At 44.8% G+C, this 21,893-nt stretch overlaps 10 protein-coding genes across 10 annotated transcripts; 2 read left to right on the forward strand and 8 right to left on the reverse strand.

The window, feature by feature from the left end:
- Window positions 1-294: 294 nt before the first annotated feature.
- Window positions 295-516, reverse strand: VTP01DRAFT_4749 (uncharacterized protein; the record flags this gene model as incomplete). Its single annotated transcript, XM_069383464.1, has 1 exon — window positions 295-516. The coding sequence occupies one exon, from the start codon at window positions 514-516 to the stop codon at window positions 295-297; it is 222 nt and encodes a 73-aa protein (XP_069244163.1).
- A 1,469-nt stretch (window positions 517-1,985) lies between these two features.
- On the reverse strand, window positions 1,986-2,670 carry VTP01DRAFT_4750 (uncharacterized protein; the record flags this gene model as incomplete). The annotated part of the gene is made up of 2 exons (XM_069383466.1): window positions 1,986-2,166; window positions 2,234-2,670. The coding sequence occupies 2 exons, from the start codon at window positions 2,668-2,670 to the stop codon at window positions 1,986-1,988; spliced, it is 618 nt and encodes a 205-aa protein (XP_069244164.1).
- Window positions 2,671-2,891: 221 nt separating this feature from the next.
- Window positions 2,892-3,542, reverse strand: VTP01DRAFT_4751 (uncharacterized protein; the record flags this gene model as incomplete). The annotated part of the gene is made up of 1 exon (XM_069383467.1): window positions 2,892-3,542. The coding sequence occupies one exon, from the start codon at window positions 3,540-3,542 to the stop codon at window positions 2,892-2,894; it is 651 nt and encodes a 216-aa protein (XP_069244165.1).
- A 22-nt stretch (window positions 3,543-3,564) lies between these two features.
- Window positions 3,565-4,120, reverse strand: VTP01DRAFT_4752 (uncharacterized protein; the record flags this gene model as incomplete). Its single annotated transcript, XM_069383468.1, has 2 exons — window positions 3,565-3,950; window positions 4,015-4,120. The coding sequence occupies 2 exons, from the start codon at window positions 4,118-4,120 to the stop codon at window positions 3,565-3,567; spliced, it is 492 nt and encodes a 163-aa protein (XP_069244166.1).
- Window positions 4,121-6,156: 2,036 nt separating this feature from the next.
- VTP01DRAFT_4753 (uncharacterized protein) lies at window positions 6,157-6,707 on the reverse strand (the record flags this gene model as incomplete). Its single annotated transcript, XM_069383469.1, has 2 exons — window positions 6,157-6,631; window positions 6,697-6,707. The coding sequence occupies 2 exons, from the start codon at window positions 6,705-6,707 to the stop codon at window positions 6,157-6,159; spliced, it is 486 nt and encodes a 161-aa protein (XP_069244167.1).
- A 401-nt stretch (window positions 6,708-7,108) lies between these two features.
- VTP01DRAFT_4754 (uncharacterized protein) lies at window positions 7,109-11,042 on the reverse strand (the record flags this gene model as incomplete). The annotated part of the gene is made up of 8 exons (XM_069383470.1): window positions 7,109-7,444; window positions 7,505-7,674; window positions 7,740-8,010; window positions 8,066-8,785; window positions 8,850-9,580; window positions 9,649-10,663; window positions 10,718-10,864; window positions 10,932-11,042. 8 exons carry the CDS (start codon window positions 11,040-11,042, stop codon window positions 7,109-7,111), a joined length of 3,501 nt encoding a protein of 1,166 aa, XP_069244168.1.
- A 767-nt stretch (window positions 11,043-11,809) lies between these two features.
- Window positions 11,810-13,010, reverse strand: VTP01DRAFT_4755 (uncharacterized protein; the record flags this gene model as incomplete). Its single annotated transcript, XM_069383471.1, has 5 exons — window positions 11,810-12,036; window positions 12,092-12,222; window positions 12,292-12,538; window positions 12,601-12,713; window positions 12,778-13,010. 5 exons carry the CDS (start codon window positions 13,008-13,010, stop codon window positions 11,810-11,812), a joined length of 951 nt encoding a protein of 316 aa, XP_069244169.1.
- Window positions 13,011-13,572: 562 nt separating this feature from the next.
- VTP01DRAFT_4756 (uncharacterized protein) lies at window positions 13,573-15,402 on the forward strand (the record flags this gene model as incomplete). The annotated part of the gene is made up of 10 exons (XM_069383472.1): window positions 13,573-13,584; window positions 13,637-13,685; window positions 13,756-13,874; window positions 13,930-14,361; window positions 14,437-14,512; window positions 14,578-14,691; window positions 14,748-14,822; window positions 14,890-14,966; window positions 15,110-15,253; window positions 15,316-15,402. 10 exons carry the CDS (start codon window positions 13,573-13,575, stop codon window positions 15,400-15,402), a joined length of 1,185 nt encoding a protein of 394 aa, XP_069244170.1.
- Window positions 15,403-16,460: 1,058 nt separating this feature from the next.
- On the reverse strand, window positions 16,461-19,084 carry VTP01DRAFT_4757 (uncharacterized protein; the record flags this gene model as incomplete). The annotated part of the gene is made up of 12 exons (XM_069383473.1): window positions 16,461-17,078; window positions 17,147-17,479; window positions 17,533-17,648; window positions 17,716-17,802; window positions 17,879-17,909; window positions 17,973-17,994; window positions 18,054-18,435; window positions 18,499-18,535; window positions 18,613-18,626; window positions 18,702-18,832; window positions 18,898-19,012; window positions 19,075-19,084. The coding sequence occupies 12 exons, from the start codon at window positions 19,082-19,084 to the stop codon at window positions 16,461-16,463; spliced, it is 1,896 nt and encodes a 631-aa protein (XP_069244171.1).
- Window positions 19,085-20,383: 1,299 nt separating this feature from the next.
- VTP01DRAFT_4758 (uncharacterized protein) lies at window positions 20,384-21,870 on the forward strand (the record flags this gene model as incomplete). The annotated part of the gene is made up of 5 exons (XM_069383474.1): window positions 20,384-20,691; window positions 20,766-20,898; window positions 20,978-21,140; window positions 21,200-21,530; window positions 21,600-21,870. The coding sequence occupies 5 exons, from the start codon at window positions 20,384-20,386 to the stop codon at window positions 21,868-21,870; spliced, it is 1,206 nt and encodes a 401-aa protein (XP_069244172.1).
- Window positions 21,871-21,893: the final 23 nt, after the last annotated feature.

The following is a 21,893-nucleotide window of genomic DNA, read 5'->3' on the forward strand; positions in this document are numbered from 1 at the left end:
TCTGGTCGGTGGAGAGTTGCATCGCTGAGGGACAGTTTTTTTGTCTTCTCCATTGCCTTCTATGCGTGAAAACCAATTTGAAGAATAGGGATAATCAGACTAGAGAACTCCTCCGGGGATATGGGGAATTGATACCACTCAGAAAAGCGGGAGACACATCCAGGAAGTTCAAGTACATGCCTAACATCATGTTTAGAGAATGCTGTGTGCATAGCTTATCTTCCTTACCGGCAATGACAAAACCATGGGTTTTGATCTTTCGGCTTCTAAGTATCTGATTGCTATTAACTAAAACTAAAGACCTGTATCCTGTTCCTGTTCCTTGGCTAGCTTCAAGATCAAGGACGTGGCTTCTTCAGCTACCACCATCGGGACAAAGGGCTTTTCGTCGAAGACTGACGCCCAATATGCCCGCCAGATGGCGAGTAGCGTGCAAGCTTTCAGATGATGGAGGTTAAGATCCATTTGATTGTCGTTGAATGTTAGTCTGAATTGAATGGCATCTAGACGAAGCATTCGGGGAGGTACACAGTGCGAACTTGACTGATGGAAAGCTTGTCTGACTAACCGCCAGACTGTCAGTTTTTGGGGCAGGACCAGAGAAAATGGTTTTGTGAGTCTAAATCCCCACACAAAGGACAGAGAGGGTCTTCGAATTTTGCCGGAACGATATACTGCAAGCGCTCGCGGCAAGGGATCTTATGGTGTTACATCCTGAAAAGGATGTTCCGGGCGGCATGAAGAATATTTAATTTCCAGAAACGAGACCAAAGCCTTGTTGGAGCATGCGGATATGCAGAATTGAGCTCTTCTAAAGGAGGCAGCTTTCGGTATCGGTACTCCCTTCGCGAAAGGAAAGTGAGCTCAAGCTGATCTCCAAGGAGCGATCAACGATACTTGGTAGTTGTGACCTTCGCTTCTGGTTTCAGGGAGAGAAACCGAGTTCGTATGGGAGCTGCATGACTCAGCTGGGTGTGGTTTCCATGGTGCGTAATGCGCAGGTGGACGGCCTTACAAAATGCGACGGAAGAAAGGCTTCAGTTGGCATTCATGCGTGTTTAGGGCTACGAGGAATACTCGTACGGACACGTATCTCGCGCGCGTGACTACACGTATTCCGTCCAAATATTGCCGCTGTTCTCGCAACATCTTACGTGCTGACCAAATAGTGCGACGCGACGTAATCCAGGAACTAAAAAAACGTATCTCAAGAACCAATCAAATTGAATGGAGGATATTGCGGCTGCCTTTATATTCCGAGCTTTTCTGTAATGTTTGGTACGCTTCATTCCAATCTACAGGTCCGTTCTTTTCTAAGAGATCATCTCTTATAAGCAGGAGCACAACTTCGGGAACTAAGATTTGCCGGACAGATTCACAGGCGTTAAGCCGGTCGTGGAGTTTCAATGTTCAATATGTTTTCCGTGTCAAACATAAATGTTTCCATGAGCGTATCCATCATCACCCTCATTCCTCGGAGACCATAATATCCAGACTATATTTACGAGCAAATTCAGTAAACTCTGTTATAGATATTGCAACTTACTTATCAAAGGTTCATCAAATCGCTGTATTAGCACCATGGGTTTACACGCCTTCCTTCCGATTTCATCATAGATTTTCTTGTTTTTTATAGAAGATGCTGGATTTCCTCAAGAATAATACTCTCAAGCCTTTTCGCTTGCTTTTGATTCTTTCAGGAAAGCTTTCGAGATCTATGTGCTCAGGGTACCCATTTGCGCCACCTTCCGGTGAGTGCTTTTGTATCGTAGTATGCATGTGACAGCATGCATTTCGTTGTTGAGGAGGAACAGACAGTTTGATCTGTATCTTGCCAACCAGCGACTCCGGCATGCGTCGCTCAGAAATGAGGCGTTTCCTTTCCCTTTTCTGATATTTGTCATCTTCCTTTTTGAATTTATCAAGAGTAGCCCGGATAGATACGTGCAATGGTACTTCCAGAACACCACCGCAGAAAGGACAACCTATTGTTCATAAAAGGCTTCCATGGCGATGAGGAAAGCTGCTTTAAGATTGAGCTGTGCCAAATTGGTGCATCTTGAGGTAGGGATACGCCGAACAAACTGCAGAGTAGGAGCCAAATCCACTGGATCTCTTGCCAACGGCCTCGGAGGAGTTACGCGCTTAAGATTCTGCAACAGGTGTCTGAGGTCACTCGAAGAGACAACAGTTTTCGCTGAGAATGGAACTGTAGGACCGCTGATTTCATGACTTGAATAGTGCAGCATATGCTGCTGAAAGAAAATTGATCAGGTCTGTGCTAGAGTAGTTATTAATGTCGATATCATGCTGCAAGGCCCATTGGATGAACAAATATTGTGCATGACGGTAAAAGGGGAGTGAATTGCTCGAGTCCTCTAGCGTTGCGATCAATGTATATATAGCTTCGGATGAGTAGCCTTTGTCTTGTAGACTCCTCCAGACACCAGCCAAACGGACATCTTCCAGCGTGGATTGCTCCAGGGAGATTGTGCGAAAGGGGATGTTAGCCATGTGTGTCGCCGATGATCCAGCAATATTGGAGGAGCTCTCGCTAGACGTCGAATCCATGGAAACCAGATTGCAATGGGCCAACAGGGGGCTACTATCGTGGCCAGCGGTAATCGTTCTTGCATGCTTTTGTTCAGATATGTCTGGATCAGGTTCCATGGAGGGTTGAAATATGGGTGACTGAAGGTTGACCAGGGAATCGAGAGAGCATCCACCGCTCGAGCGCCGGGATCCGGTTTCCAGGACACATAACATGGAAGGAGATGGTTGGTTCGATCAGCAAAGAGATCCACGTCGTAGGGTCCCCAAATTTTCTGTATTTGGTCGAATAGGGAAGGCATCAATCGCCAGTGATGTTTGCGGTGGATTTTCCTGGATGCTCAATATGCTAAGTGGTTGAGCCGCCCCGGGATGTGTTGGGCCTGAATTCTCAAATCTCGTCGAAGACACAATTCCCAAATCTGCGTGGCTAGACGCCACAATGTCAACGAGCGTGTTCCGTCTTGTTCGTTTCTATAAGACTTCGCCGTTATGTTGTCACTGGGAATCAGAATCGACACGTTCTTGACGTCTGGGAAGGCCCATAGAGTGTGATGAATAGCTTTGAGTTCTCGCCAATTGATTGAACGCTCGGGGTCTTGGTGAGGCCAAAGAACCTGAGCGACTCGGGAGCCATACACCCCTTCCCATCCTCGATCGCTGGCGTCTACGTAAATTGTTTCCTCCGGAGAGGGGTTCATTAGAAAGCGTCCGTTCCATTTCTGCAAATTCTCCCACCAAGCTAGCTCCTGCACACATTCTGTCGGAAGCTTGAGCGGTTTGTCCCAATGGGACTCATATTTGACTGTTCGGTTCTTGTACCTCATCAAGGCTTGCGTATATAGATCCGTCAGGAAGACTGACGATGTTGCTGAGCGGATTCGCATTATTATGCTGTGTATCTTCCGTGGGGTGGGAGAGGGATACGCCAGAACCTGCCGAATCGATCGACGTAAGTCGCGAATCTTCGAACCTGGTAGTTTGATAGTCATGGATCGAGTCACAAGAAGGAAACTAAGATGTTCCAAGGTCTGTGAAGGCTGGAGAGCTGATTTCTTCAGGTTCTTTAGTCATGCCAGGGAACGAAGGAGATTCATGACTGAGGATGCATGTGCTGTCGCTTCCGTCGCCGATTTGACCATGATCAGAAAATCGTCGAGGTATGCTGATAGTCGGATGCCTCTCCGTCGAGCCCAAGAGAGAATCGGTTTGGTGAGACGGGTGAATAACCACGAGACGACTGAGAGGCCGAATAGAGCTGTCCGAAATTGAAACGTTTGGCCTTCCCAATGAAAACAAAGATATCGGTGCGATTGACGATGAACTAGAATGTGGAGGAAGGCATCCATCAAATCTATTGATTTCAGGTAATCTCCCGGTTGGATGAGCTTGACCACCGTCTGTAGGGTTTCCATCTTGAAATGAGGTGTTACAACGAATTGCTTGAGCGCTCGAAGGTTGGACACTGGACGATAAACCCCGATTTGTTGGGAATGACGAACATGCTACTGGAGAACCCTCGAGTAGGAAGTGCTGGTTCTATGGCCTTCTTCATGAGTAAATCCGCCATCTCCTTGAGGAGAAGTCGACGTTGCTCGTGAGTGTAAGCTATGGTAGGAAAAGATCGATGAGTGGTGGGAGGAGCGTTGTGCGAAAGAGAATCTTGAAGCCGTCGCGGATGTCGGAATGAATCCAGCGACTGTCTGAATGCCGAGGTCAAGCGTTGTTTGAAACAATGTAGTCGGCCACCAACGGGAAAATTTTCTGTTACTTTTTTTTGTGTATGGTGTTTATTCAGGGTGTGCCAAAAGGGCTGCACCATTGCTATCCTTCAAATTAAAAAACTGCAAAATCTATATAGAATTGAGAGACGATTCCCTATCTAGTTGCATAATGTGGACGCTAAGATTTTCTGTTACTAGCTCAGATTCACTTCGACTGGCTCAATTTGGGCACGGTGGCTCATTTTCACTGGGATGGTTAGTTAATTTTATTATCAGACTGGTGGTCCATTTTCGCCGGGTCTGATCAAATTTCAACTGCCAGCACTGTACATGGTAACCTTCGTGGACCTTTTTCCCGAATTTTGTCATTGACTGATTTTCTTGGCCGACACAAAACTGCTTCTCCTGCAGGCATGTGATGTCGCACGTACGCTGCAACCCAGAAAGGTTAAAGTTTGCCAAACTATCTTCGGCGCTTTCCAGAGTTTATAGAATTTTGACGCAAACCTGCACCTGTCATGTGTGTGTGATGCCTCGAATTGCGTCTACCTTATCAATACTGACCGTAGAAGCGAAGTCTTATGAGTTTCTAGACTACGAGGTAAATCTATGCTGTCCTCTTTCAGATATTCAGGTACACGCTGTCATGCAATCACCCTTTGTCTGAATAATTGCTTTCCAAGTAATTAACGAGCATAAGGATCGTGTGTTAGCCATCGTGATAATATCTGTTTAGGTGATACAGCGCTGTACAATCGTGCAGGTGTCCACGGTTGATGTTATCTTCCGGATACAGTACCCGTTTATTGTCCGCAGAATGCCATGACGTAACATGCAATGGTTGAATATACTCGAGATGGATATGTTCAAGGAGAAAATAGTACTTTACTACAAAAACGATCATAAATCATCCTTTTACGCCGTTCCTCGCTACAGAAAGGCTATTATAACTGCCCTGAGCGATACGAGCATGCAAATGCTCACACACTTCTTATGTAGGTCATTTCTACACGTCGTTACATACTCAAACTATACCCTGGGAGCACAGATAATTATTTAACTCAATGTGTCCTCATCGTGTTTAGTGTTTACATTACTTCTTCTGTAGTCACGAATTATTGTTATTATTTTCTGCCCTATTATGCAAGGACTACTCTAAAGCATGCAATCCCTCCATTTCTTTTAAAATTGCCTCCTTCGCCGTCTATGCATGAGCATCATCTAAACTGGTTCATCCCCCTACGTGACCAATTTCATCGATAGTCGTGGGAATGAACGAGTCATGTAATAGCCGATTGGGCATCAGGTTGGATACTCGGGAAGAACATTTGGTAAATGATACCAGCGATCCTTCGACATTTGAACCAGGTACAGAGTATCCGTGATGTCGATTTCTTTGCATACAACGCATACAAAAGAAGTGGCACATATGTATCTGGCTAAAGATTTCTTTGCGGTCATTGCAGAAAATGTGCGCAATGTACTTATCATATTCAGGCGGCAGCGGCTGTCATTTGAGCTCGCGATCTAGTAAAAAGGTAATAAAGAACAGTAATTTCAGCGAAGATTTGCTTTGGACAGACAGACAGACGGCAATCATTTTCGTACTGATAATAACTATTAATATAGTTAATGTAGAGAAGACCGAGGATATGGTTTACGGTAGATGCTTTCAAATTGAAAACGTTTATGAGAGATCCATTTATGCCATACAACGATGATATAAGCGAGGCAGATACTTGCTGGATTCTGATGCGGCGTCCATTCCTTTGTGAACTCACTGAACGGGTTATAGTTTACCACAATTGGATATGCGCATCCGACAATAATATTCATTTATCCGTTTATCTGTTGATTGTACATATACGACACGAAGGACGATTCATTCGATATCGATGATGAAACCCTGAATGATATTGCTGTAGCAATACTTGATACCGACTATGCTCAGTGTATCAAAAAGTTTATAGATGCTGCCCATGATGTTCAATTCTGAGAAGCGGAAGGAAACGCCATCATACCTATAGCACTTGCAAAAACCTTTGCTCAACAATTTGAACGGGTTCCAACAACCCTCAATCCGAACTATGACACTGTATTTTCCGAAACTATCATCAAATATTTTCATGGAACTGCCAGGAATATCAAAAGATAATATTGAAGTTCTGTGCACGGAATCCAATGAGTTACAGATCAATGGCGGACGTTGAAGTTCATTCAAGGAAGAAGAATAGCCAATACTCAATGAGTTGCTTGAAGTACAATTGATAGGTACATCACCATTGCCAGTGTCTGTGGAGGGACAGAAAGCATCGATGGCATTGGACTCGGGCATCATGGAAATCACCATATCGAAACTATTGGGTTCATAAAGCTACTGTAAAATCATAACACTTCTATATATCTCACATTCGTAAATTACCGTATATCCATCGCCGAATTCAATACTTAGAGAGGTAATCCTTGAATCAAAACCTTCTACCAATCTATAACACAGAATTGCATAAAAGACAGATCTATCACGTTTGATGAATGAGATAATTGTTTGATCATATAAACGAAGACAGTTATATCAACGCTCTGTGAGAAACGCATATTAAATGACGCGATCGTCAAAGGAACCCAGAATTGAATGAGGAAAAGAGCATTTGGGTACGGAATGGAACAAATGCGTTAATATCATGAGAATGCAAGCATTAAACGCGATAGTCCTAGCTTTTGATGGCTATGTAGTCTTCTTTCGGGTCGAAAATGTATTTCCATGAATGTTGATGTTTATGCAAAAAGGGAAGCGGGTTGTAGACAATTAATGCTTCAAAAAAATGGTGGTTGTACTAGTGCTTCTTGGCGTATTGCAGCTTTTTCTTTTGTTTGAGCTTCTTTTCTGCTTCTTCTTCCTTCTTTTGTTTCTTCCTCTGGTATTCAGCCCGTTTCTCGGCATCTTTTAGCTTTCGCTTTCTATCCTTTTCGTTGCGCATGGTATTCAATTGTTGCATCAGAGTATAAATCTTCTTCTCCTCCGGCTCCAGCAGTACTGCCCTCTTGGCCTGGTACGACTTCTTCGACGTTCGAGGCTTCAGTACTTTGGGTTTAGATGCAAATGGCAATTCTGCTTGCAATGTCTTGGGAATTTTGAGAGGATTGAATCGCCTTACAGGGCGCTCGATAGGCTATAAAGGATCTTGTATTAGAATATTGTATCATCTCCAGGCACTCCTAGTTTCGCTCACCTTATAAATGGAATCGATTTTCTGGGGAGCATGCAAATTGAGTTCTTGACGAATCTGACCCGTCAGGCGCATACCTTGCCAATCTGTCTTTGACGAAAGAAGCAAGGAAGTAACTGGATTGTAATATTTGCGCGGCTTGACCGGATACCAAGCTCGCAAAAACACAATATCTGGAGGATAGAAATATCAGCTATCCGCATCCAAATGCATGTGCACGTATAACGGTAATACTTACCGCTCATAAGGATTTTATCCTCAAAGGTAGCGCGGAAGTGTCCTTCAGGCTTTGGCAAAGCCTTTTTGACTTGACCGCGAATACCGGATACAGTGCGGATAGTAGCACCTTCGAATTTTGCAATTTCAAGGGAGGATGTAAACATGTCTTTGATGAATGCAGTGTTCTTGAAGATCTTGTACGGAGTACCCGTTAACTTGAGCTTCTTTACGATTTCTGCAGATTGGCTAATATCAACAACGACACCCGTGGCGCTGATTCGGAATGTGGCCTATATTTCATACATTAGAGCACTTGAACAGTATTCAATCATCGATGCTACATACCTTCTTGTTATCAGATACCGACTGTACAGCGCAAAAACCGGTGTTAGGAGTATGTACAGGACCGTAAAAAGTAGCCAGACAATGCATGTGTTCTGGTGTGTATTTCAACATACGGTTCCTCGTGCCGTCACTTAATGAGTATATGGGGATACTTTGGAATCTGCGCCAGCCCATAGAGAAGATAAGAGGATCATTTGTTTTCAAAATCTTTGGATGCCAGCGGTGTCGTTTAAGTCGCACTTGGACAACACCGAACTGATCCTCAGATGTTAATAGACCACCGGCGAGGATAGGATACTTTGGATCGAAATATTTGATGAACTCGCAGGGCATATCCTTGATAAGCAAGCGTACATAGGTTCCGGGTCTGTAACCTTCTACCATAGCTCGGGTAGCCGGATCATCGTCCTCGAACTCTTCGCGGTTCATGTTGAGCTGCTTATCGATTTCCGCTTTACGTTGCTCATAAAAGTCCATCTTTGGACCTTCTTCATCATCGTATTCTTCCTCGAAGCGCTTCCTCAATTCTTCCTTTCTTTTCGCAATACGTGCACGTTCCGCTTCAATGGAGTCCTCCTCTAGGTCTTGCTCTTCTTGTTGCTTTCCTTCGCCATCCTCTTCCAAATCTTCAAAGTCACCGTAAACTTCGTCCTCATCCTTCTGCTCTTGTCCATCGTCGTTGGATCCGGTTATGAAACGGTTACGGAGAGATTCAAGCGCCTAGCAAGTAACATTAGCAACCATTTCTTTGAGCAATAGGCAATACCAAGAGATTGACATTTACCTCTTCATCATCCCATATCTCAAGTTCGTCATCTTTGAAACTCTCCCGAGCTGAATCGAGAGGTTCCACTTTCTTTTCCGTACTCTCTTTTTTGAGCTTAAAGAACTCTTCTTCATCATCGTCGTTATCATCATCTTCTTCTTCATTTGTTTCCTTGGTTGTTTTTTCATAATTTCCACTAGCGATATCCTCGGGAGAAAGATTGGAATCACCGTAAATTAAATTCATCAAGTTGATGCGACGATGTTCAAAGAATATTTCACTGGCTTTTTGTTTTAAGTTGGCCTTCCATCGAAGCTCGCCAGCGAGCTCTTCTTCCTCCTCCTCTTCATCCAACATCCGTCTCGATCGGCCATCAATATTGATCATATCTTGATCATCTTCTTCGCCCCCAAATTCACTGTCGCTTTCTGCAAATTGAACGTCATTGCCGTGATCTTCTTCATCCTCTTTATCCTTGTCTCCTTTGCGAGGGATATTACGAGTATCGAATTTAGATAGTGCATGTCCACGCACAGGAATATGCTCGTCGTCCACCGCATCTTCGGCCTCTTCCACGTCGTCGTCATCCATTTCTTCATCCTCATCCGAATCGTCCTCTTGATCGTCGCTAATTTCCTCTTCATCATCATCATCTTCTACGTCTTCGTCCATGATATCAGTGTCGGCAGCAAATACAGCACGTCTGCGTGTCTTTCCATCTTCATCCTGCTCGACTGATTCGATAACGCCTAATCCAAAAAATCTATTGCATTAACATCAATTCATTACAGCGTGGCTACTACCGTCGCATACATACCATCCATAACGTCGCCAGCTCTCATAGGCGTGGAATTGGCAAAAATTCTCAACTCTGAATCTGCCAGCTGGGCCGCGAGGGTATCTTTGGCATCTTGCAGGTCCATCACCATCCGTTCACCAGACCCTGCAGGCTTTGGCTGTTCCTCAGCTTGCTGCTGCTGCTGTTGCTCGCCTTGTTCACCTTCTGTCGGGACCAATGCAGATTTCTTTGTGTAATTTCCGGGTACATTAATATACACTGCATCCTTGTCGTACATAACACCTCCCACATCCGACATTGGGGCATAGATTAGCTTGTGCTTCTCGTCTAATCGCTTTCGCTCCTTGTCCGGTAGAGGACACGGATCTGTCAAGATAGATACATCGGCGAGTGTGTGGTCTCCAGCGCCTGGGATGTGAATGCGCATGTTGGGTTTGAGGTTCGTACCACGCAAATAACCATACAATGTGACAGTACGATCACAGTTTGGCTTGTTGTGAATTAGTTCCGGATCTGTCAAGTCTTCAACACGATCGGCGACGACGTAAGGATGGGTGTTACGCCAAATCAGCGGACGAAACTTCATTACTGATATGAATCGTGCCAGGTTTTGGATTTCTCGATCAGGATAACGATTGTTGAGAATTCCCGAGAGATAGAACAGCTTTGCACCTTGGTATATTTCCGTCCAGAAACGGTGCTTTAGCTTCTTTTTGGTGGTGCGGAGCGTCTTGTTGTTGCGAAACTTATCGAGATGTGTAAGTACACCCATTACTTTGGGAAAACCATGTGCCTGTAGGATATTGAGGAATTCAAACGTTTCCATTTCAAAACCAAAGCTTGCATCGACTAGAAGGAGCACAAGATCTGCAATCTTGGCCACATCGATCATCGAGTTGAGGTCGTTGTTGCATTCAATAAAGGTTAATCGTCGCTTTTTGCCGCTCACAACGGTGATCGGGCCTTTGATCTCGCTTAACGTATGCTTCGTGTACCGTCGAACTAGTGATTTGATTAGCGTTGATTTGCCAGTCTACAGATCAGAGTCAGTCATTTGCAATAGCATTCGTTGAAAGCCTATACATACTCCAGGCGGACCCACTACTGCAACTACGACGGGTGGAGGTGCAAGAGGAGTGCGATCGACAAGCGGGACGTGCAGCTTCTTTTCACCTAGATCGAAGTTTCTTCGAGCTGCTCTCTCGGCCTTGCCAGCGCTAGAGAAAGTGAAGGCCTAACGATCGCATATAGACATTTAGATCCTGTTCTTGTTCCTAAGTTAGGCACTGCAAATTATGTACCTTGGCATTTTGACCCTTTTGCTTGGTAGAACCTTGCTTCTTTTCCTTTTTACGCTCGGCCTTCTTGCCCGCTTTTGGAGCATTGTGTGCCTTGTGCGCTTTATCTTCCATAGCAATAATAAAAGACAAGTGGAATTCAAGCCGAAGCAAGAAATCGTGACGGTCGATGTTTCAAAGCGTCCGGAACCCCCTCCAAGCCTCCCAATTTACGAAATTGCAAGCGCTTTCCGATTCACAGACTCGGATCAGTCCATAGGAGCCTGATTCCACGTAGTTACGATATATACATGCAGCATTTTCCATTTAACATAGAGATAAAAATCATGTCTGATTTGGAGCATAAAGCCGTAATAGTGTCTAGCACAGACACATCCAATTCATATATCGTCCCTGCAGCAATGTCGCAGCTCCTTTACCCTGGGGAAACAGCAAAACACAGTGAATGGATCATACAACAGAGAGTTCATTAATGCGATTAATATGACCATGTTTATGAATATAAATAACAGATGATAAAAGATGTGCATAGATCTGGATTAACTTTTGAGATACTAGCATATTGTCTATCCATGTCAAGATTTCCTTCCTGATTTCCCCAACGCAAATTAAAGATGTCTTTCAACAGCAACGTGATATACATCAACACTTCTACGAGCTTTCTGCAGTGATTGTGGAACCGGCCATTCGCCTCTTCTGCCATCCTTTAATGCAAATTCAATTGATTATATGCATATATAGTATGTTTACAAATGTTGGAAACAGTGTCATATGTACTTCGATCTGAAGGTTCTGCTTATGGGGCTTTTGGTAAATCGAGTGGTTGTTTGTTTGGTTTGAACAGAAGGCGACTTGGAGAATCCATCAGAGATTACAAACTTTTATTGGTACTGCAACGAAGCGTTCTTCTTCCAAGTACGCACGCGTTCGCGCAGTTTGCGTTTCAGGTCGAATTGCCTGTGCAGTATCGTCCTCAGGTCATGCTTTTGATCAGCCACGCGTACGATCTTCGATTCGAGGAAGCGTCGAAGTTGCTCCAATTGATTGTCCGAACTGTCTCCTTGGTAAGCTTCGATGGGTATGTAGTTACTGAGATTTAGGGTGGCAACTACATGGTCTCGATTAGAGATGAAGGTTGCTTAGCAACCACTTGTGAAACGTACCATGTGGGGTATTATCAACTAAAAACGTTTTACGCAGGTCACGGCCAAGTGCGCACAGATCTTTGATGTACATGACTTGCTTGGTAGCCTTGGACCGCATTAGTATGCAGGAACGGCGCGTCAACATATGCCTAAACAAAGAAAGGAGGTAAGGGGTGAGAATCGTTTGATTGCAGCAAAGTTTACTGGTAAACACTTACGTGATATACTTTTTCTGAGGGTCTAGGACCGTGCGCACCATGCTGGCATATTCATCATCACCAGCTGTCCAGACTATCACTTCAAATATTCCTGATGCCCATATTAAGAACTCGGTAACACCAGGACGAAGTATGCCAGCTGTCAACACGCTCCGCCTGTCTGCGGCATAGACCACGTAGTCGGGATCAAAGGTTTCTTCCGATCCATGGCGGTACGCATATAAGAGCGTTTCATCGATATCCAATACTAGTTAAGGTAAGAACCAGTCAGCTATAAGTTTGCGAAGGAGATGTTTACGGATCGCTTACCGAGTGTGGGTCTCGAATCGGTCTTTTTGGGCAGGTGCGGTCTCATGCCTTTGAGTCGTGCGGGTATTGAAGGCCACCGATTCATGAGGGCATCTAGTGTCGAGCATTCCCAGCTATGCAGCAAGTTCCACTGTCAGGATTGACTGCCTTTAACAATACCATCCATTCATGACTTACTCGTCCAATTGCTCCAGTACATTCTCAATCTCGTATGTCGCATCGTTTGCAGGCTCAAGTGGTGGTGGACAAATGTCCAGCAGCGGAGATTGGCTTGTACCGATTTCTGGTAAATTTTCGGGCTCACTTGGCCGTCGTGTCCTTCGTGGGCGCCGTGCGGCGGGGCTCTTTAGTGCAGAAGGAGGATTACTGTTTTCTTGTATAAACTGAGCTTGGTATCGGGTTTGGACCATTGTAGCGATCCTGTGCTCAAAAAGTATGGGTATTGCCCCGCTTACAGTCCGTTACCAGGTTATCTCAAAGGGGGGATGGACAAAGAAGAGAAAAGAAAGAAAAGGGGAAGACTCCTTTCACCCCATACTTTTACAGTACATTTCTACAGGAAAACCCCGCCTTTCACTGCAAATTACTGACAACTCTACCGCAAAACTCATTGTCTTCAATACATCAAATCGTCTTTTCTGTAATCTATTCAATGAACGGAATGATTCAGCACGACATGCGCTCATTTTTCTTCCTTGTGCGTTTATCGTTCGTTTTAAACACTTTTCCATTCTTGCAACGCGGAAACGCAACCGATGAAACTCCGACGGCAATGGCGTGCCTGGCGAGGACACGGACAACGGGACACCGAAACAGGAAAAAAAAAAGTTGTGATCTGAGCGCGCTTTTTTTTTACCTTCGGATCTGGCGCGCGTCGATCCCCTTGGTTCTGTACAACCCGATCATTCTCTGCATAGAATATTCCGACTGTATTCTCCTAAGCTTCCATGCCTCCCGTCTTTGTAGCAGTTCATGTCGGTGCAGGTATGTGCCCCAATCTCAACTCAGTAGCCATGTACCAACATTTTGCATACAGGCCAACTCTCTCGCAGCAAAGAAAAACGTTACAGAGCAGTGTGTGCAAGGTAATAAAAAAGAGCACGAGGAACGGAAAAAAATACGCGCATGCGCGTATTCTCGCGTTTTCGTTTCCAGCGCGTCTAAACCTGTTTTCTTTGCGCATCGACAGAGCATGTAAACAAGCAATGGCAATCTTGAAAGCGGCTGGCGGCTCCGCAGCAGAAGCTGTTGTGCATGCAGTTACGATCCTCGAAGTATGGGTCAAGGAGACACTTACTTAACATGGTTATATCAACTTTATTGCTTTAGGACGACCCTGCAACAAATGCAGGCTACGGTTCAAATTTGACGCTAGAGGGCTCAGTCGAGTGCGACGCTAGCTATATGGACGATACTTGCTACGGGTCCGTTGGTGCCGTCAGCGGAATACGGAATCCAATAAAGGCAGCACACCGACTAGCACAAAATCGAAAGAAACCAATGGCATTGGGACGTGTTCCACCTATGCTGTTGGTAGGTGAAGGCGCAAGACGATGGGCTGTCAGTGAAGGGCTGGAAACTGTGCCGCCGGAAAAGCTGATATCACCAGAAGCGTTCGCAACATATGTGAACCATATGCAGCTTCTGGATGAATGCAGACAGGATACGGTCGGTGCCATTTGCGTAGATGCTCAGGGCAACGTTGCTGCCGGTGTCAGCAGTGGTGGTATTTCTTTAAAATTGCCTGGACGTGTTGGCGAGGTTCGAAACACTGTTTACAGTCTGTGCGGGAACTCGGTGGAATAACTCCCTATGCAACTCGTTACTGCGTTGTAGGCTGCCATGTATGGAACTGGATGTTGGGCGCAAAATGCAACAAGCATGATGCCAGGGGTTGCTTGCAGTACTTCTGGTCGGTACGCTATGTATATATACGCTGCAACAGCTTTCTTCTTACAAAATGTGTAATATCTCTAGGTACAGGAGAACAAATCATGCAGACGACGATCACAAGCAAACTCGTACAAAATATTTGTACCTGCGAGGATATTTATGAAGCTGTGACTGAAACTCTGCAAAAGCAATTCCTAGGCACGTACTCAAGCTCTCTTCATATTGTAACATTGTCTTTAACGCATACGATGTAGATTCGCCGATGCTACGCAATGCAGATGAAAAATCTGTGGGTGTGATCATGCTAAAACTAGAGGATGCGTCAGAACGTAAGTAAACATCAATACTAAAAAGTTAGAGCGGAAAACTCAAAGATGCCTCATTCTTCATTTGCAGACCTGGAATTTTGGTATGCACACGTCACGGAGAGTATGGGCATTGGTTGGATGGCTGACGGTTGGAGTAAACCCAAGGTAAGACTATTCTTTCGTTCCTTAGAGAAACTATCACTACAAAGAAGATTGCCGTATATAGACCACAGTATCCCGCAAAGAAAAGGATAAAGTACTGGCTTTGCGCGGCTGGATGATTTGAAGAAGATTATATACTCTTAAAGCTTGACGGCACTGCGGGCAAACTTGTCATGGTCTTTCTATGTAAAGGGTACCACGATGTGTTGCTTTCGCTGCCAAAAGATTGGCTTCTTGAGTTGAGTGAAATCGATACCCTGCCAGCCCGGTACTGTTTAGACGTCCCTGTAGTTGACATACTTGTAAAGACACAAATAAAATGTATATGGCGTTTTGTTATTATGGAGCCCAGGCGACCAACTACTGTATCATAGAGTACGACGTCTGTATCGCACCAGAGCTCCTCGAATGCAGCGAAATGTTACAAAGCACAGACTAAAGCTTCATAAAATACAAAATGGTACTTCATTGCTCATTCAAGATGCAACGATAAACTTACGAGTTTGGTACGTCTCTCCACCGCAGTACACAACGGATCGTTGAGACACTCAAGCTTACGTTTGTCGATGCGATCTTCACATTTTCCTTTTGCCTTTCTTGCCAATAAATATACAAACTTCCAAAGGAAGAAACTTTCTCGTGACGTTGCTATTGTCACGAAGATGAATATGTAGCAAATGCATATTACATCATTGTAATGGCATCCAGGGAATATTGCATACTTCGAACTCATCTCTTGCTTTAATTACAAGACATTCGAAATTTGGGCCAGGATCGAGCTGCGGTGAGAATTTGTATGTAAATTGCAATGGCTTGCAAAATCGAAGTGATCCACCGCTCCTCGTTGTAAAAGCAGTAGATATGCACCGGATTATTTCGGACAGACAATAATATGTGTACCTGAACCTTCAATAAGCCTATAGTCTGCTTATATCATATCAGACATCTTCTGCCCTTGTTAGCAAAAGTCGCGCGCAGGTAAGCAGGTATGGTGGATCAGCGGTAGTGTTCACGATCAGCTCAGGCATGAAATAGCTGGCAAGTCGATCGTTTTCCACCAGCATCGGCCTTTGCCAGCACAAGACAGTAAAGTCTTGAACAGGCTTATACTGTCGAAAGGGGAGCCCAAAATGATAAGGAAGACACGTTAAAACCCAAGGTCGACCGAAAAATACAATGCTCAATATCGAAGCAAAAAGAAAGGGGGAAAAAGAAGCAGTTTAGGAGAAGCAGAATAAATAAAATCAATCTGATGACATGCAGGAATACCACAAAGAATCAGCCGGACTAGACCGTATGCTGCAGATCCGTACCCACCTCGTTGAGTGTGTTCTGGGAAAGGATAAAATAGGAAAAAGTAAAACTATTCTTTCGCTCGTATAAGAAACTACTGATACAAAGGAGGTACTCAAATATAGACTGCAGTATCCCGCAAACAAGATCATAAAAGCTCTGGCTTTTTGCGCAGCTGGGAGATTTAAAGAAGATGGTGTATTCTTAAAGTTTGACAGCACCGCGAGCAAGCTTGCCATAATCTTCCTGTGTGAAGGGCACGTACGTGTTGCCTTGTTGCCAAAAGATCGGTTCCTTGACCTTGGTGGGATCGATGCCCTCGGTGCGCAGGCCGGCCTTCTGCAGTTTGAAAGTTCCCGTTGTTGACATGCTTGTAAGGATGCGAATAAAGATGGGTACGGCGTAGCGAGGCAGCCGTTTAGACAAATGATCGTACACTTTTTCCATATCAAGTGACTCTACGTCTGGCTGAAGAACAATAGCCACCATGCCTGCACGTCCTTCGTGGTTTGGAATAGGCGTTCCATAGGCATTGACTTCAGCGATACCGGGGAAATCGTTCAGTGCCTTAGCTACTTCAGTTGTCGCTACATTTTCGCCGTGCCAGCGGAATGTATCACCGAGACGATCTCCAAAGTAATATCTACCGTCGGATGTAAGGCGGAACAGGTCGCCTGTTCTAAAGTACATGTCTCCCTTTTTGAACACGTTGCGCAAGATCTTTTTGCTTGTAGCTTCCTTGTTCTTGTAGTATCCTGAAAAGGTTTCTGGTGTTTTCGGATCGATTGCCATAACAAGCTCACCATGCTCGTCATAATTGCACTGCATTGTTTGGATATGGTTGATAATTGACGTTATGCGATGCCAAAACTCGACTCAAATCCTCTTACCTCCTCGCAAAATCCAACCTTATTCCTTTGCGGTTCTTCCGTGATAGGGTCTATCTTGATGATACGTGCGCCGCGAAAATACGTAGCACGCGATATAGGGCCATATATACCAACAGACCCCAAACCATACTCACCGCGATTATAGTTGTGAAAGCCGCCGATACCCTCGGTTGCTCCGTAGAATTCAAGAATATCTGGGATCTCGAATCTATCTCTCATCTTCCGCCATACATCCGCTTGCATGCCATTGCCATATATTAAGCGTACACGGTGCTTTCGCTCAAGAGGATGGACAGGTCTATTCAGCAAGTATCTACAAAGTTCACCGATGTACTTTTTTTTCGCAATTTAGCGCAAAGTCTCTGCACAGTGCATATGCTACGTACGTGGAATACAGTGACTCTATACTTGACACAATCGTCCCAAAACTTGCTTGCAGAGAATTTGCGACCAATGACAAGTGTGGCTCCTGCTGTCAATGCTGATCCTGCAGATATTAGCACTAACGCAAAACCCATTGTTAGTTCCAAACGAATGCAAAAATGTATAAATCTTAAAGACGAAATTACATCCAGATGAATGGTATAAGGGGAGCACGCAGTAAATAACATCGTCTGCGCTTATCTGGGACGTAGCAGTCGATGCCCACAGGATCACTAGATACATAGGGATGAAAGCAAATACAGTTGCGTGAGCACATATAAATCCGACCCAAACATCCAAGCATCTTACCATCCACTCTTTGATGAGTAACTATGGCGGCCTGTACGCATATACCATTAATACTGATAAACCACCTTTACTATTTCCTGTCTCAGTCCATTACCTTTGGCATACCAGTCGTACCACTAGATACATTGTTAAGTGTAAGTAAACAGTACACACTTGATTCCGAAATATCACAAACCTTGTATATATGAGTATGGCAGCATCGGTACCTTTTGCTTTGCTTAATATATCCTCGTTTAGACCATCTGCACTATATTTCTGCAGGACGGATGGTGTCACTGCAGGTGCCAAAGAGAACGTAAATTCAGAGTCTTCGGTCGCGTCACCAAATGCAAATAGCTGTGTGCCTTGAGCTCTGGCCTCTTCAGCTACTGTGGCGACCTGTGCTTCGTAAATGGGGTCAAACAGAAATAAGCGAGTATTTGCCACTTTGAGACAATGCATTAACGAGGATTCCGACAAATTGGTATTGATCAACGATGCTATTGCCCCCGTTTTGGCAATTCCATACATGGAAACGAAGAACATAGGGTGGTTCTGCTGCATCATGCACACCACCTCTAAACATAGCGCATTTAGATGGATACATTCTCATGGTTTCTCTCTCTCAATCACCCTCCTACCTCCAGGCTTGATGCCTTGATCCTGTAGCCAGCGTGCCTGTATAGATACGAAAAATATTCATTGCTTGTATGTTAGAGAATATTGCAAGTGAAGCATTCGATTGTACGTCGTACCAGTCGGTTGGATGCTGTTGTCCGCGAAAATTAAATAAGGGAGCATTCAATATAAAGTATATATCGCTAGAAAGTCCTTCGCCTATTACCTTCCTCTATTTGCCTATAGGTGTACTTTTTGTCTTCGAATACGATGAAGACTCGATCTGGTGTAGCTTTGAATTTTTCTTGGAAACGGTAATAAAAGTGCAACTGGTTCTGGCGTTCTTTTGATTTGAAACTATCCAGACAAAAGTTCGGCTGTTAGCAATCCGATGGTATTCGACTTGACTCTTGTCACCATACGTAAGTACTGTCGCTAACAACGTATAAAGCGAAGAAAGATCCTTTCGCACACGGCAGTGGGCATCGACGTACATGCCGCCTAAGAGAGCGGCGGCAGCAGGGAGGACCGCGGCACCTAGGTTTTATGCAAGTTTAAGCACTTAAACTAGACGACAAAGACATACTGGCAACGCGTACCAAACTCCATCTAGATACGATGTTAATAATGAAAAGAAGGCAGAAAGAAAAAAGGGAGCCCGAAACTTGAGCGCGGAGAAAACAACCCCTTTAAATCATGCACAACAGCGGGAAAAATTTGTTGCACTGTAATGAAATATTGAAATATTTCTAGATGTGTCTTTGCACTGCTCATATCTAGCAGTTTTGCCGTGTGGAATGGACCAACAACAATGTGGTACTATCTTACGTTGTGGGAAATATACATTTGCAAGCATAATCTCACGGTTCGTATTTTCGGAAGCCCGGCCAGAATACCTGGGATTACGGGAAAATAGTTCAACCGCCGTTTTGCCCTTTCGTAAGATCGATCGATTCTTTTAAGTGTCCAACAAAGGGTTATAGCACCAAGCGCAACCTAAATTCATGCTATTGGATAGTGCAGAGTGCGGTGCTCGTGCTTTTGAGGCTAACAGTATTAAAAATTTCCTCTTTATTACTATGGCAGGATAAGGCTCCATTTTAGCGTAGAGTTTGGCACAACGTAAATGAACGGCGCATTCTCCTTGTGACATGCATGCTTCCTATTTGGAATCTGTTACCGGTTAAGTCAAGTGTTTCTTGCGCATGCTTCAGAAGCAAAATGACTGTGTATGGCTAGAGCAGCAATCTCCCCGCTTCGTCTTGGAAACTCCACTTTGCCAAGGCAGACTCCCGCACCAGCAACGCCTGTTTTGTTTCCTTTTCTCTCCCTTCTTGTAGGCTGCAGGGTATCATCCGCATTACTGTCACTCTAAAAATAACCTTCTTCGCTAGGAATAGGACAATTCATAGTAACAAAAGAGAGACATATGAAGCATTCATATATTCCTTCGATGTTTCTGGAGAAATTCTTTTTTCTGCATGAGTGCTATACATACACACGCAGCGAGACACTATTGTCTGAAACATCTTCGTTGATATGACATTGACAACGATGGTTGGTCAAAAACAAAGCCAGTTCCGATGCAGTCGTCCCTTTCTTGGCACACTTGAACGTCGCCAGTCTTGTTTATTACATCATATATATCGTTTTGAGAAAGACTGCCATTCTTGCAGTTAATAACCATCTCGGAGCTCGGGGTTGGCGCTGTAGCAGTTCAATTCAGACAATCGTTTTGGGAGCCGCAAAAAAAAAGAAGGAAAAGCGGAGGATCGGCAGCCCGTTCACCTGGAAACAGTAGCTTCCACTGATCTCCTCCGTATTGCCGGTTTTAGCGTTCCAGGTCCTTTTTTTACCAGCCCCTATAACACCAACTCTGTGCTTTTCCCGATCTCCCTTCAAAGCATCATGATTTGGGGATTGTCAAAACGGACTGCTGTCGTCGCTGTCCTGTCTACTATTGCCATCTCGCTGATCTTTCTGGTGTCCATCTCGACGTACCATGGCAACGGTCTTTCATCCAAGTACAGCCTGAGTGCTTCGGGTGAGCGGGCATCGTCTAAGGGGTCGTTTACGACCATTTCGACGTGCGTGGCAGACACTTCACAGAAAATAAGCCTAAGCCGAGACCAGTGGAGCAAGTGCTTGGAACCTGGGCCGGAATCGACTTACTACCTCTCCATTGTCATTGTCACCCGAATGGACGACTATGCCGGGTAAGAAATATATAAAGCAATGGGAGGATGCTTGTAAGACACAATGGCACTCATATGCACGAACAATTTCATAGCAATCAACACCATCGCCTTCAAAACTTTATTGATAGTGCGTTCCTGTTGGCAGAACACACGCAAGAGAAGATTGAATTGTTGATGGTGGAATGGAATCCTCCCAATGATCGACGTCGTATCATGGATTCATTCGTAAGTACAGATTCTGAACCTTGTTTTTGGATTTGCGCGGTTAATTGGAGGAAATCGAATAACAATCTTTTCCCTGCAGCGATTCCGCCGATCAGAATACTTGACGTACCGAATCATCACTGTGCCTGAGCAAATTCACGGCAAATTGAAGAATTACGGCAATGCTCCCTTGCATGAATTCGAGGGCAAGAACGTGGGCATTCGATTTGCTCGTGGCGAGTTTGTTGTTTGTACCAACCAAGGTAAGAAAGAGGAAAAAAGGGATCTACGTCCAGATATAAACTCAACTGGTGTTCGTTAGATGACATCTGGTCACACAATTTCCACAATGCAGTGAAGTCGCATGCATTCAAGAAGGGCGTAATTTATTTGCAGCATCAGGATCGCCACAACATCCATGACAACTTGCCTCCCAGCATTGTGAACTTGCCTGCATTCCCTGACGATGACATGCTGTACAATGCTTGCCGCCTTGGTGACCAAGACTGGGGTAACTTTGAAATGCCTGCGCCGATCACTGTGACAACAGATAACCTGCTGCATCTTGGCGACCAGGCAGGCGATTTCACAATGGCTCACCGCGATACCTGGATCGATGTTCGTGGATACAGAGAGTCTGGCGGCGTTGCCTGGTAAGATATATCCCATACAAGGTCATCATCGGAGAAAGATGTTACACGAAGCTAATGGGTCCGCTTTAGGGTTGACATTGAATTCATTGGCACAGCAGCGTGGACCTTTGACAAGCCTGTTGTGTACAGCGAGAAGGGCTTTACATGCCATCAGGAGCACGAAAACACTTGGGAAAAGAACCCAGACCGACTGACGCCTAACAGCGACATCCACATGGAAGAAGTGCAGCGTAAAGAGAAGCAATATGTCAACGAAGAAGGCAAATGGGCACTGCAGCACTTAGACATTTGGGAATTAGGACTAGAATGCGTTCAATTCCAAGGTGGTCTTTGCTGGTAGATCTATCCAGACAGCGAAACACA

Source organism: Rhizomucor pusillus (genome assembly GCF_041956525.1).
Source record: "Rhizomucor pusillus strain CBS 183.67 unplaced genomic scaffold VTP01scaffold_2, whole genome shotgun sequence".
Classification (NCBI taxonomy): Eukaryota; Fungi; Mucoromycota; class Mucoromycetes; order Mucorales; family Lichtheimiaceae; genus Rhizomucor; species Rhizomucor pusillus.